Source organism: Lynx rufus, unplaced genomic scaffold, assembly GCF_022079265.1.
Source record: "Lynx rufus isolate CCGP_SWC_20201006 ecotype Redwood Valley unplaced genomic scaffold, mLynRuf1.p SCAF_8, whole genome shotgun sequence".
In the NCBI taxonomy this organism is placed as follows: domain Eukaryota; kingdom Metazoa; phylum Chordata; class Mammalia; order Carnivora; family Felidae; genus Lynx; species Lynx rufus.
In genome coordinates, this window is record NW_025814896.1 from 115,464,913 (window position 1) to 115,479,556 (window position 14,644).

At 48.1% G+C, this 14,644-nt stretch overlaps 1 protein-coding gene across 1 annotated transcript in view; it reads left to right on the forward strand.

Moving 5' to 3' along the window:
* The first annotated feature begins 5,277 nt into the window (after positions 1-5,277).
* The window catches only part of LOC124503661 (xanthine dehydrogenase/oxidase-like), a 59,820-nt gene continuing 50,453 nt past the window's right edge, over positions 5,278-14,644 (forward strand). The window contains exons 1-5 of the mRNA XM_047068872.1: positions 5,278-5,319; positions 9,120-9,177; positions 10,999-11,095; positions 12,513-12,621; positions 14,499-14,625. Coding sequence (XP_046924828.1) covers positions 5,278-5,319; positions 9,120-9,177; positions 10,999-11,095; positions 12,513-12,621; positions 14,499-14,625 — 433 coding nt within the window. The remainder of the gene's footprint in view (positions 5,320-9,119; positions 9,178-10,998; positions 11,096-12,512; positions 12,622-14,498; positions 14,626-14,644) is intronic.

Sequence of the window (14,644 nt, forward strand, 5' to 3'; positions counted from 1 at the left end):
ATTAGTGATCAGAAAGTGGGAGAGAGAGAGAGAGTGGGAGCCAGGATACTGTGAACACCACATTCGGCCATATTATATTCATGAGGACCCAGTCATAGGGCTGCCTCGCATATAAGGGGATGGGAAATGGTGAGTGATCTCTCAGCAGAAACTCTTCATTAGAGAAGGAGGGCATGAATATTTGGTGAAAAGGTAGACATGTCTGCCATACTTGTATTCTCTTGGGTGCAGAGAGACCAGGGTGCAGACAATAAACACATAAGTGGGTACATTGTATAGTATTTCAGATGATAATAAGGAAAACAAGTCAGGTGAGAGGAATAGGAGGTGCAAACAAATTGTGAAAATAATTTTCCTACATGGCTACTCACTGGGCCATATTGTCTACAGAGCAAATGTGAGTTGATCCTTTGCATGAGCTACAACTAAGGACTCTCCTTCCTGCGTTGTGCTGGAGCGCTCAGATTGGAAAGAGAGACCTTACATTCTGTCCAGACAAGCCCATATTGTCCTCGCCACAAATGCCCCCAGGGTTACAGAGTTTATTGAGTACAAAAGACGTTATCAAAAAACATAACAGATGCAGACAAAGTGGGTTTAAATTGCTTCTGGGCTTTTTCTATTCCTTGAGCTTTTGTGTGCCTGCAATAACTGGCCTAGGGTGAAATTCAGAAGCTTTTAGTTTTGACTCAGTTCCTTTTTCAATAATACCAACTTCTTGATTCTAGAAGGATCTACTTCCCAGATGTGTGTAGAATATCAAGGGTTGATTTCCTCCAAAGTAATAAAGGATGACTTGTTGCTGACGAATACTAGCTGGTTACCTAATATCAACAATAGAAGGTTAGTTGGAAAGGAGCTAGGAAGGAACTGAATGTTGCTAATAACATGGAAGAAAGTTCTGTTATTCAATAAGAGTCAGGGGACCTAGTGGGCATTATGCTAAGTGAGAAAAGTCAGATTGAGAAAGCCAAATACCATACGACTTCAGTTATATGGGGAATCTAAAGAAACAAAAGAAGTGAACAAACAAACACAAATCAGAATCGGATCTATCCATACAGAGACCTGCTGGTTGCCAGGGGGAGGGCGGTAGAGGGATGGGCAAACGGGTGAAGGGGTGTGGGAAGTGTGGGCTTCTAGTTATGGAACGAATAAGTGATACGGATGACAAGTACAGCATAGGGAATGTAGTCAGTGATATCGTAATAGTGTCGTATGGTGACAGAAGGGAGCTACGTCTGTGGTGAGCACAGCACAATATACAGAGGCATTTAATACCTACGTTATACAGTTGAAACCAATGTAATCTGTGCCAACTATACTAAAAAAAAATCTAATGAATCAAGAAAAAAGTCAGGGGCTTAGACATTTCTGAAAATACACCCTATTCTTGCATTGTGGGCTCATCCAACAGCATTTATTGATCCTTCTTGCACACCTGGCAGTACACTAGGCCCCGGCGACACAGCAGTGACGCAGTTCTGCTCCCCACCCAGGGCTCACCACCCAGGCATGGAAGACACTTCAGCCACCAGCAGGCTGGATTCCAGCTGCACTGAGAATGCCACGCTGACAGTCCTGCGTGTATGCTCCACGTTAGGGGAGAACCGTCCAAGAGATGATTTCTCTGCTGGGGAGTGGGTAACAGACAAGCGTGCTGTGGCATTATTGGCAAGTCAACCTCTTTGCCCCTCATCTTCTTTGTCTGGAAAGAGGAGATAATAATAACTTCCCTGCTCATCTTGCAGGGCTGCTATAAAGATCAAATGAAATCATAATACGCTATTCAGGTGTCAAGAATGTGATTAGGGCTGGATAACAATCTAGATGTCTGGGAGCACACGGGAAGGCAGGTCCTGCACAGCGATGTTCCGGGAACATAGCAAAATCTTGAATCCAGCATGAGCATATCTAAGAGGGAGACCAGTCTTAGGAAAGAAACAAAAAACAAAAACAAACTTCATAAAAGAAACCCACCCCCCGCCAAAAAAAAAAAAAAAAAACCGAGCAATGGAATATTTTGAAAGAAAAGTGATTCTTTTTTTTCTTATCATTTATTTGCTATGAGAGAGAGAGACAAAGCATGAGCATGGGAAGAGCAGAGAGAGGAGGAGACACAGAATCTGAAGCAGGCTCCAGGTTCTGTGCTGTTAGCAGAGAGCCTGATATGGGGCTTGAACCCACCAACCACAAGATCATGACCTGAGATGAAGTTGGATGCTTAACCGACTGAGACACCCAGGTACCCCAGTTTTTTCTTTTCAAGTGAAGTTTGTCGAAAGTGAAAAAAAAAAAAAACAAAAACAGAAAATGCCCTAAAGTACAGATCAAAATGCAAATTCAGGTGTGAAGCAAAGAAGGGAGCCCCAACAGAGTGAGGCAGCCCAGGCTGGTTCAGGACTGGGAGCAGGACTTCTGCAGGCATCAGGACCTGTCCGGATGTGTGCGTGGCCTGCCTGCCGGAGCACCCCTCCAAAGTAATAGAGGCTGGACAGCTGTTGTCTGGCTCTGATCAGACCTCCAGAGAATATTCCAAAAGTTCTCCTGAGTTGCTTTTCCTCCAGGGGGTGCTTGGACCCAAGGGAGCTCACTGTTCCAGAAATAAGGACTTCTCTCGGCAGTGTTTTCATTCTTCACTCTAGTGATTTCCCACAAGTGTTGTTCCAGAAGGGACGATGCTTCTGTTCAGGGGGCCTCGGGACTCATTTGGCTTTTCTGTGGACTTTGAGACTTCACGTGCCCACACAGTATCTATTATAAACCAAGGCATTCCTTAGGGAAAACAGGGTAAGTTCACATAGTGTAAGCCATAGTGGCCCTATCTCAAGCCCTGAGATCCCATTCATTCAGCCCAAATTTAAGAATTCATCCCAACCTGGAAAGCATATACAGAAATTCTTCAGCTGGGCGGTAGGTGGGGGGCGGGGAGGAAATGCTTACTTTGGACTGTTTTCTTCTAATTTGTGACATGTTGAAAACTTACAGAGAAGGAAATGGTCCTTGTTTTCTGTTGGATAATGAGCAAGGGTACAAAGTCAAAGTTTTGCCAAATCTCAGTATTCCGGAGATAAAACAGTTACTACAGTTAGTACAGAAATAAAATCTGAATGACAACAAAGGCCGTTATTAAACATTTATTACTCTTTTGTTTTTTTAATGCTCACAGTAACCAAGGAATTTCACGTCTAGACTAGAGAAAGAGGCTGAAGGTCAGCTGCCTAACCTGGGTCTCATTTAATTCTTACTAGACAGGATTCTTACAAAGTAGGCAGTCACCCCCATTTCACAGATGAGATTGAGACCAAGAGAGTGATTTTTGCCAAAGGTCACACAGCAGTTCTAGAGCCATTATTTAAGCCTGACTACCCAACCCTCAACACTGAGCTCTTTCCTCTGCCCCCCACCTTCACCTTGAGAGTCTCCTGGGGCTTTGGCTGCAGTCTAGCCAGGAGGAAGTGGAACCCTTGCAAAACTGGTTGGATCAGTGGATGGAGGAAAAGCCTGTCAACCACAGAGATGTGAGTGTGGTCAGGGGAATATTGCCCTATTATGAAATACCACCCAGACTCAGTCCTTCTACCTCTCCCACCTCCTTCCTTCTTCTTCCTTTTGGAGCACTTCTCAATCTTGCCTCTATTGACATTTAAAGACCAGATAATTCTTTGGTGTGTGTGTGTGTGTGTGTGTGTGTGTGTGTGTGTGTGTGGCGGGGAGGGGGGTGCTGTCCTCTGCATTGCAGGGTGTTTAGTAGCATCCCCAGTCCCCAGTTTCTTATCCACTAGATGCCAGTAGCACCTCTCAGTCACGGTAAGGACATGGGAATATCTCCTCCCGCCAACCCCCCAGTTAAGAACCATTGTTTTATGGTGACCGGTCATCCCACTTTGTCCTGGACTGAGAGGTTGGTCCCAGTATCAGTGTTTAAAGCAGGATAGTGGGGACCAAACAGGGACGCTTGGTCACCCTACAAGTGAGATTTTATCTCCTGCTTAAATAAAGTCTGTGGAGCAAGAGGGCATTGTGTTGACAATGTCCTGGCAGTCTGCGGTTTCAGTGAGCTGTTGCTACACCGACTACTTCTGCCTGATCCTCCTTTCTTCCTCCAGGTAGCCTTCGAGGGGCTCAGGGGAAGTGACCTCCTTCAGAGAGGCTGGCTGAGTGGCCACGTGCGTTGTTAGAGGACTGAAGAAGATGGGCGGGAACACTCGTGTGTGTGCACGTGTGTGAGCTGGGAGGCACAGGTGGGTGCTGACCACAGAGAGCCTATGGCGCTGCCCAGGTGGGCGACGTTCAGGTGTGTTCACACCAGAAATTCATACTGGATGGGAGAAGGCTTTCAGCTCTGTGTTAAGTTGGCCTGTGCCTCTATGGTGTGGCTGTTTTAACTAATTGATATCGATTTTGGTTTATTGTTGATATTTTGAAATATTCTTAGGAGTTACTCTGGGAGCCAATGAGAGGCCTTTCCCTGAGAGAAATAAACAAAAGAAAAACTTCAAAAATGGTTTGTTATCAGGATGATTTTTGTTGTGCTGTTGAGAATACAGGTGCAATAGTTGGAAATATTTGGGTTCTTGGCAAACTTACCAAGTACTGCTAAAACGTATCATTTGCCTCTCAGGCACTCAGCTCTTGGGGTCATGCATATACCCATTTACAGGATGAAACCAGCTGAGTTCTGAGGACGACAATGCTGAGGTCCAATGCTAGGTTTTGCTTCTGGATCACTGGGCTCCGTGGCTTGTGACCCCTGTGGTCCTCCAGGCTGTGGGAGAATGAGTCCTTTGTCTAAGTGCTGAGTCTGGGTTGCTGTAAACCTGAATGGTAAAATGACAAGTGTGGACGTGGAGGGTGTGGGTCATTTCTACTGCCGTGGCTCTGCGCATGGCCCTTCTTCCTTCTGTGGCTGCGGCAGTGGGGAGAAGCAGGTTCCATGAGGGCAGTGCTAATGACAGCAGGTCACTTGGTGGCAAGGCCCTCCCCTTCCGGGTTTCTGGGTTTCTGCACGGGCCTCCCACTGTGCTCTTTGACACAGGTGTGGGGAGGGCGATTTACCAGGTAGGAGTGTTTGCATTTTTCTTGATTATGTAAACCGGTAGCTTTTGCCAAGAACACCCTGTGCCCTGAGGCTCTAGGCTGGTTTCTTCCCATTGGCTGGCCAGGTTTCATTTTATTGGGAGGTGTAGTTTCCAAGTTGTCAAGGGGCCATAACTGCTGGTGCCTCTTGGGAGCAAAGCACCTGGAGGCAGGGGGCCCACACCCCATCCCGTAACAATGACAGCGGATGAGTTGGTTTTCTTTGTGAATGGCAAAAAGGTAAGATCCAGCTGGCCTTTGGTTTGGCTTCTCCGCTCCCCAGAATTGAAGTTTGTCCTTTGGAAGAGGCCTGTTCTCTCTTTCCTATTCTCTTTCTCTCTCTCCCTCCAAAGCCTTGCTGCATTTGGGGTAACACTGGGGAGAGAAAACCTTCTCAGAGCTAGAACACAGTCAAAACACTCCAGGGGCAAAGGAGTGGGGGGGGGGAGGCAGGCGAGAAGAGCGGTCTGAGTTGCCAGCGACTCTGCAGCAGCAGAGACCCTGGCACAAAGCCGGAAAAGGGCACAGGGTCCTGGATGGGACTGGAGGTCACCCGCCACGCCTCCGTCTTTGTGTTTATTCCAACACATCCTGAGGCTTTCGTTGTTGTCTTTACTGAGAGAAGGAGCAGGAACTTGTTTTCTTGCTAATACCGAGATAGAAGATGTTCGTAGCCTTTGATTCAGATATTTCACATAGGTAAATATGACAGCTAACTTGTGAGGACATTTACTGACACCTTGTGGCAAGCCACAGTTTTTTGTTTTTTTTTTTTCCTCCCCGTAAGGGGCATGTTTCTCTCCCCCTCTCCCCCTCCCCAGTATTGCAATAAATGTTTCTAGTCTCTTACTTTGATAAAATAGCCCCTTGGGTGACCTCCACTGGTGCATAGGGATGTGGAGAAGGTAGGGGTTGTGGAGCAGAGGGGGCCTTATGATGTGGGTCCCAGTCTTCCAGGCACAGCAAGGCTATGAATGTTTGCCAATTTCACTGCAGGTGAGGGGGGGGGGGGGGTGTAAGCACGTGCCTAATCCCATCCCCTTCCTCCCCACCACTGCTGGGGTAGCCTGGCCTGCTCCGGAAACCCAGTAGGGAATGAGAGGGACAGTAAAAGGACAGCCATAGTTTTATCTTGTAAATGGCCATGTGGATGGTGTGAGTGATAAATGTGTCCAAGGTGCCCAACCCCCTCCAAACAAGGGTAGTTTTATCTGTTTTGCTCTATTGTCACTTTTGAGTTGAGAGATTGGGTGACGTTTGAGGTAATTTTCAAGAACGAAAATGTACTTCACAGGGCGTGCAGTGGTTAAATTGTCAGGATGTGTTTGCGTGACTAGCAAGGGAATTGCATGAGCCATGGCAACATCCGTGCTCTGAAGACCGTTGGATTTAGTTTGAGGGGTGCCACCAGGAGGCACTGAGGATGAGGTCAGCCGTGTTCTTCCGGGTTCGGTGTGTCTCTCCCTGTAGATTTCTTTTTAGGACTGGCATCTGGCAGCTAGCCATGAGGCAGGGCAAACTTCCCTGTTGACGCTTGTGAGACTTTGGCATCTGACATTTCCAACAACTTTGTTGCACTCAGCGGTTGCGTTGGAGAGTGTCAAGAAACAGTAGAGTTGGCTTTCTGGAAGGGCTACCCGCACAAAGCATCTTCTGTGGAATTTTTCTAGTCAATGTTTGCGACTGAGCACCTGGATTCAGTGACTTCCAAGGCCGTGTCTTACTCTAAGATTCTATTATTTGTTATGCCATCAGTTTGTGTGTGACAGGACAAGATTCTACTCTTCTTTAGGGATGAGTAAATCCATAATTCATGAGAAGATCCTCTGAGTCTGTGAAACTATCTTGATCATCAACCTTTCACCCACTAGTTTTAGCTCCCATTGATGTTTCTTGACTTGGTCAGTTATTGTGCTGATTGCAAGATTAGGCTAACTGTATTCATTAGTTGGAACTCTTCTGTCAGAAAGAACTTTCTTTCTCTCCAGTCTGTTTATTTATCAGTTACCACTTTGGACTCGTAATTTTAGTTTTATTTAATGGTTTATAATCCATTAGAGCTATTATTTGTTTTGATGCTTAAATTTTATCAGAGCAATCTGCTGAACCCAGCATTTCCTAAGCTCATATCCCCACGAAGCGTTTGTCCTTCAGAATGCCCACTGGCGTCCTGTTGAGAGAGGATTCTGTGGAGTTTACCGGAGCAACCCTGTAGCCGTGCTGTGAGGTGGCACAGCCATTCTCTGTAGGAATTCAAGGAAGGTTGGACCAAGTGTGCCTGGAGTGATATAAAAAGTCTTTGCTGGAGAGGTTTCACTATAGTATAAAGACTATATTGTCAGGATAGTAGAAGAAGAAAAGGCTGAAAATGAAGATTAGTAACATAATGGAAAAAGGCCTTGGAAGACAGTCTAAGGAACTTGGATGTTATCTTGAACACATGGGAAGGCACAGAAGGCACAGAACAGGGGGCAGATGTGAAGAAAGCTGAGTTGGACGATAAGCAGAAGCTACAATTTGGGGGGAAGTAGTAAGCTAAGAGGCTTATTCCTGCAGGAAAGGAGGCAGGGATCTTTATTTGTGTGTTTATGACTTCTCTGAGAGAAAAGAAATAACTCCTTGTGTGCACCTTGTAACCAGGACTTTGGACAAACTGGATCTGTGGGGTGTAATAAAAGAAAGCTAATTTGTTTTTCTATTTTCCTTTAAACTTTCTTCAAGGGGCAAATTCTGTCAGTTTTATGACTTGTTGGGTTGCTCCTAATCAATAAAGCAGTGCTGTGGTCATTTCTATGTTTCCATACACAGTCTCAATTCAGGATAGAGAGGTGAGGATAGCAAGAAAGTTCTCATCTAATCAGTGCTGGTTAAGATGGCTTCCCACCACGGGGAGCATTCAACTGCAAGTCTCACGACATCAGGCATGTGTTTTCCTCTGGCCTGCTGCTCTTCCTCAGTCTCCAGTTTAGGGAGGACTACTCCACACAGACTCTGTTGGAGGTCCCATCACCCTCTGCAGTCAGCGTTCTGGGGATGATTTAAACAACTCCACACCAACTTTCCCTCTTCTGCATGGACTACACTAGGTCCTCAGGCAACCCTCCACATCCTCTGCTTTCCCAAACTCTGAGAGTGCTCACCAATTCCAATGCTGCCATTTCTTCTTCAGTAAGCCTATCTCTAGCTTTTAGATACGCAGACCGCTATATCCCCTGTTCTACAAGGGCAGTATGTTAGCTTCACATGTAGGACTATGGAAGCCCCCTCACAAAGTTTGAGGCGTGAGATACCTCCTCTCCTGAAGCTTAAGAAGATGTAAGTCTCACAGCACCATTCTCTGGAAAGAAATTCTTGTCACAAATTCTCTCTCTTTAATCATCCCAATCACCCAAACCCTATTACCCTTGATAACATAGGATGAATGTGAGTAGTGAAACAGGTTGTCATGGATTTCCTTTGACTATTTGCATTGAAAACTGGTACCTCACTTTGTAGACCACATTTTCCTCTTGTTGAATACATCATTTGTGGGCCTTTGGGTTGAGATCTCCTCCACATCTCACATGTGTTAATGTTATTGACTGTGCTAGCCCAACACACACAATACTCCCTGTGAACACAGGCCAACAGACCGGCTCTCTACCGTCTGAGAATGTACATGCTGGGAGGCATAGCCAGAGACCTGCATGCTGCCATTCTTAGCTGTCCCTGGCATTCACAGGTGTGACCTAACAGCTGGAAATGAGATGTTTGACTTTAAGGGGGCTCTGCCTGGCCAGCCCAACACGGCAGGTGCAATACCTAAGCCCTCCGTGGTAGGTCCAGAGCAAAGCACTAAGGTAGAATTTTAGAATTGGAGAATATCCGCATGTACACAGAACGGCTTGTAGTTCGTATGTTCATTCTTGTGGAATTATCAAGAAAAAGACCTTGGTTTTCATGACATATTTAGCACATCCTTATTAACTCCACAGATTCTTGGGCAAGACAGTGGCTAAGTATACCTAGGATTTATTTTCTTTCTTTTTTGACTCTTATAGGTGGTGGAGAAGAATGCGGACCCAGAAACAACCCTTTTGGCCTACCTGAGAAGAAAATGTATCCTGACTTTGGAGGGGGAGGGGGCGATGGGGACTCATTCTCTAGGCCTTATGTCACTTTCTAGTGACGGGTGGGAGGCCGTGAAGTGTGGAGGACAGAGCCCTAGAATCTGGCTCTGGGCCCCTGCTTTGTAGCTCTGTCACTCAGTAGCTGTGTGACTCTGGGAAGTCATCTGAACCTTCCAGGAGTAAAATTACCTGCTGTTCACTGAGAGGATTCTTCCTGATATTTCTTAAGATCTCTTCCAGGTAAGACTCAAGTGATGCCAGGGTTTAATCCAGGACGTGTAAAATGAAGAGCTGTGAATGGCCCTCATTAGCCCTGGTTAAGCTTCGCCACCATTCCCCTTGAGGAGGGGGCCTTCCTCAGGAGATCCCTGCTGACCCATAGAGGGCTTCCTGGCAATCTTCCCAGCTCTGTGAAAGTGGAGGGAAGGTCGGAGGAAGGGGTGTTCTTTGGGAAAGGATGCCTGAACTGGGGAACTGTATAGAGGTGCCATCCATTGTGGAGATGGTGGGCCCCAGGAGGCAAGGGACAGTGGAGTCCTGAGGGGCCCTTGGGATGCTCCTCTTCCCTCAGCGAAGGCAGGGTTCTGTAACATCTAATACCTTGTGGTCTTTCAAGGTAGGAAAGTACTCTGAGACCCCAGAACAGAAACAACAGAGAAAATATGATAGGAGCTGGCATTTAAAGAGCATTTACTATAAGTAGGTGGAGTTCAAGGTGATTTTCATACGTGATCTCACTGATCCCCATAGCCATTCCTTTGACAGAGGAGGAAGTGAGGCTGGCACATGAGAAGGTCCTGCTTCTTGCTCCTGTTCTGGGCAAATGCTAACAGAGCCCAGGCTAAAGCCCAGAGCCAGGCTCTTAACCTCCCACCCGTACTGGAAACTATTCAGGGTTGGTTGTCGGGATGATGCTCATCCTGACCTCCTCTCACCCCAGGGGCAGGGATGTCCAGTGGCTCATTCAGGTGATATGTCCTGGGACAACAAAGGATTTTTTCAGTTCCCACAGAAAAAAGTCTGAAGTCCATGGGCTTACCTCTAGTTCACTCACCTCTTACCGGATGGTGTCTGGCTCTCGTGTACTTTGTCCTGGATTTTCCATCTGGAGAGGGCAAGTCTGGCCTATTCCTTAGGCATGTTAACAAACTCAAAGTTATCAGTTCCTGCCAGTGTATGTAAGAGATGGCTCCAATAGCGGTCCCCAACCTCAAAGAATCTTCCTTTTAATTTATGTTCACATAGCCTATGGGTGGATATTCAAAAGCCCCTCATCCAACCCTAATTTTGGTTCCTGGACTTCATCAACCCAAAAGGTTCAAGGTGAAGAGTTGGCACTCAGTACGTCCCAGAAGAGATCAAAGTCTCTTTCCGGCCAGAGTGGCTTCATTGCATACCCAGCCAGGATGATGTGAGGGCTGCCCCACATGCTCAGCCTTTGAGGTGCCAGATTCACCGGCCCAGTGAGACCACAGGGTTGGGAGCCTAGAAGAGCATGCCAGGAAGACCCTGCAGTCAAGAAAAATCTCCAGGATTGGAGAGCAGTGGGACCCCAGTCCCAGGGAATACTTGGGTGCTGTCTGATGGGACGCTGATACCTTTCTTCTGTGCAGTGGGGATGATCCCGTTCTCTGCCTTCTGGGGTGCAGTGTAGGCTTTTCTGGAGACAGAGGCTGTGTGGGTCTGCTACCTCCTTGGGTTGAGGGGCTTGAGCCTATGTGGGGCGATGGCTGGCTCTGCACATGCACTTCCCAGCGGTCCAGCAAAGACACTTCTGTGAGCTCATGTTCCTTAACCCTCGACCATCCAGTGGGGCTGAGCGGGACCAAGCTGGGCTGTGGAGAAGGGGGCTGTGGGGCTTGCACGGTGATGCTTTCCAAGTATGATCGTTTCCAGAACAAGATCGTGTATCCTTTGCCGGCTGACTGATTGTCCATGCAAGGACTGTGATGCAGGGGTCAGGTTGTGAGTGTGTGTGTGCATGTGTGTGTGTGCATGCACACGAGACCTTTCTTGATGTTTATTTATTTTTGAGAAAGAGAGAGACAGAGCATGATGGGCGAGGGGCAGAGAGAGAGGGAGACACAGAATCCGAAGCAGGCTCCAGACTTGAGCTGTCAGCACAGAGCCTGAGGCGGGGCTCGTACTAACAAACGGCAAGATCATAACCTGAGCCAAAGTCAGAGGCTTAACCGACTGAGCCACCCAGACTCTCCTGAGACCTTTCTAGATCCAGATTAATTTCCCATCCCACAAAATGCTTTACTTGGTCTCAACTGCCTACGGGATAAAGTCCAATCACTGTGCTTAGCACTCATGACCCATAGAGGAAGGTGTGCCCCACCTTACCATCTCCAGCTTTCTCCTTTTGTGGGACCAGCATCCCATCTGTAGGACAACTATGGACTCCTAACACTCTCTTCCTGCTGATTTCCTGGTCTTTGCATAAGTTGTTATCCAAGTCTTAGAGTGCCCTTTTTCTAGGCCTTCTCTACTTGGCTAACTCTTGCTAGCTCTTTCGGACTGGGTAAAATATTACCTGCTCTGGGAAGCCTTCCTTGACCTCCTAAGGTTGGGTTGGGTACCCCTTGTCTGTGCAGGTCCCACAGCGCCCTGTGCTCAGCCCTCCTGAAACGCTTACTATAAACTCTTTAGATTGCAACTTTATGCTGGCTTCTGTTTTCCTGAGTTGACCGCAGACTTCTAAAGAGCATCGTACACACCTCCATTTCCTCAGCCCTCAGCAGAATGCCTGGCATGTGACTGGCCCTCAGTAACTGATGTTGAGTAAATGGATGAGGGGTTCATAGAAAAATGGATATCAGGAAGCTCTGTGTAAGGGGCTGGTGTCTCATGTTTCCCAGGGACTGCCCCTCCCTGTTCCCCACAGAGGATGGGAGAAAGGAGGTAGCTGAGAGCCTGGGAGCAAAAGGGACTGGAGCTTCTGAAACTGGAGAGGCTTTGGAAGGGCCCTACAGAGAGAGGAGCATGAGCTGGGCCTGGAACCTTTGGCAACTTCCTCTTGACTCAGCCTCCAGGGTCGGGCTAAGAGGTGACTGCGGGTGACCCTGGCGCCCGTGTTCCAGCTCGGAGGCCTAGGATGCACTGATGCATGCTCCATAGGACCCTGCAGGGGCTCGTGTCTCCCTGGGGCGTCGGGGGGGGGGCTTCCTTTGTTGCTAGCCCAGAGTCCTGGGTGGAGACTTGAGGACAGCGGTGGAAGAGGCCAGAATGTAACGTAGAGTGAGGAGTAATGACACAAAGCGTCTCAAAGTCTCTGATGGCCTGTGTGGACACTGAAATGACCTTAATCTGGGGCTCCAGACACTTTTCTGCCAATGCCTGCCTGGCCCCCATCTGCTCTTTGCATCATGTTGCCGTGACGACTGTGGAAGGAATAGGAAGCACCAAGTCGAGGCTGCATCCTGTGCAGGTAACTGGAGGAAACAGAAGCTCAGGCCAGGGCTACAGACTTTCTTGGGAATGTGAGGCTGAGTGTCACTGTCAGGCCGGGAGGCGCTGTGGCCCGGCCACCTCTCCATCTCCTCTGAAGGTGATGAGGTGGAAAGACGAGGCCCCAGGCCTAAAGCTCCCTCCTGGGAACATTGCATGACCCCGAGGGAACCACGAGGTCAACCAGATCTGGTGGCCAGGGCAGTCGGGTCATGCCAGACCCGGAGGGGGGAGCGGTGATGGATCTCCCCACCCAGCCCCCCGAGTGTGCTTAGGGAACCCCTGTCATCTCATATTCAAGATTCCAAAAGCTCTGTGCTCTTGATTAAGAAGCCTGCCTATTCCCTGCTCCCTCCAATGGTAATCCCATGGCTCCTCTCATGTCCTGCCTGCAGATAATACAGATGTGAGCTACAATGCCTCTATCCTCACTAACATGGAGGTTAGGACGGGCTTAAGAAGAGAATAGAGGCATCTGAATGTCTGACCGAGGCTTTTTTCCTGATGGTATCAGGCCACCTGGCAGTGGATGGAAATTAGGTACAAAGAGTGGACAGTAATCTGAGAGGTTTTGTGGAGAGAATCCAATGCTTTGGGACAACGTGGAAAGAAATGACAGCAGAGCACTGTGGGAAGGGAAGGCCATTGTTTCCAGAGCTCTTTGTGTGAGGAAACTGATGCAGGGGTCTTCTGGACATTACAATCACAGAAGGTACCAGAGGCAGGCCCACTGGCCATTTGAGGAGACATGTTGCTCAGATCGTGCCTTTCTTGGGCACTTTATGTGAATGTGGGGCCAGGGCCTCTGGCTGAGCAAGCTGGCTACATTCTTGGGGAGGCATGAAATTTTTGAGCTTAAATTTCTTTGAAAGCAGATGAAAGAACAGTTTAAACACAGGGATCATGTCTGAATAATCAGCCAAAACCCTCATTTCCAATGGTACAGATTCTTATTCCCAATGCACTTATTTTGGCCCCAAGTAAGTTGTAGAGCCAGATTTCACTTCTGCTTTTCCATTGGCTTTTTTCTTGTGGTTCCTATGACACTACGCTTTGCTCGAATTCCTCCTACTTCCAAGTTGGCGCCCACGTTCATCTCGTTCTTAATAAACGCTGATTGAGGGGTGCCGGGATGGCTCAGTCGGTTAAGCCTCTGACCTCGGCTCGGGTCATGATCTCACAGTTCTTGGGTTTGAGATCCCAAGCCTGTGTCGGGCTCTGTGCAGACAGCTCAGAGCCTGGAGCCTGCTTCAGATTCTGTGTGTCCCTCTCTCTCTGACCCTCCCCCGCTCACACTCTGTCTCTGTCTGTCTCTGAAAAGTAAATAAACATAAAAAATGTTTTTAAAATGCTGATTGAGTTGGATTGCAGGCTAGTGCATTAAAAGAATATGACACAGCTCTTCCATTCACCATGTGCGATTTTGGCTAAATCTTTTAAAACTCTGGGCCTGCTTCGTCCTGTGTCCAGTGCAGAGAATGGAGGGTGAGAAGCCCTTCCGGTTCTACTGGTCAGTTTTCTTTGAAGAGGCTTTTCTGTGAATAACTAGCATTGGTCGACTACCTGTTATGTGCCAAGTATGATAATGTCAAGGGTGTCATGTGAATTATGTCATTAACTCCTCACCACAGCCCCAGAGATAAGTACTAGGGTGGTCGTCATGATACAGATGAGGGGCCTATGGCTCCCGAGAGGGTTGCTAACCTGGCCAAGGCCACAGTCGGCACTAAGACTGACTTTGGGCAGTGACTGCTACCCCACGCCACCTGTCGACATGGACTGGCTTCAGCTGGGTCATCTAGAGAGCCTGAGAGCGTTTGTGCCAATGCATATGTCTATGTGGTCTGTCCCTTTTAGGAGAGAATTGCCAAAAGCCATGGCTCCCAGTGCGGGTTCTGCACGCCTGGCATCGTCATGAGCATGTACACGCTGCTCCGGAACCAGCCTGAGCCCACCATTGAGGAGATCGAGGATGCCTTCCAAGGTACGGGCCTGGAGGCACA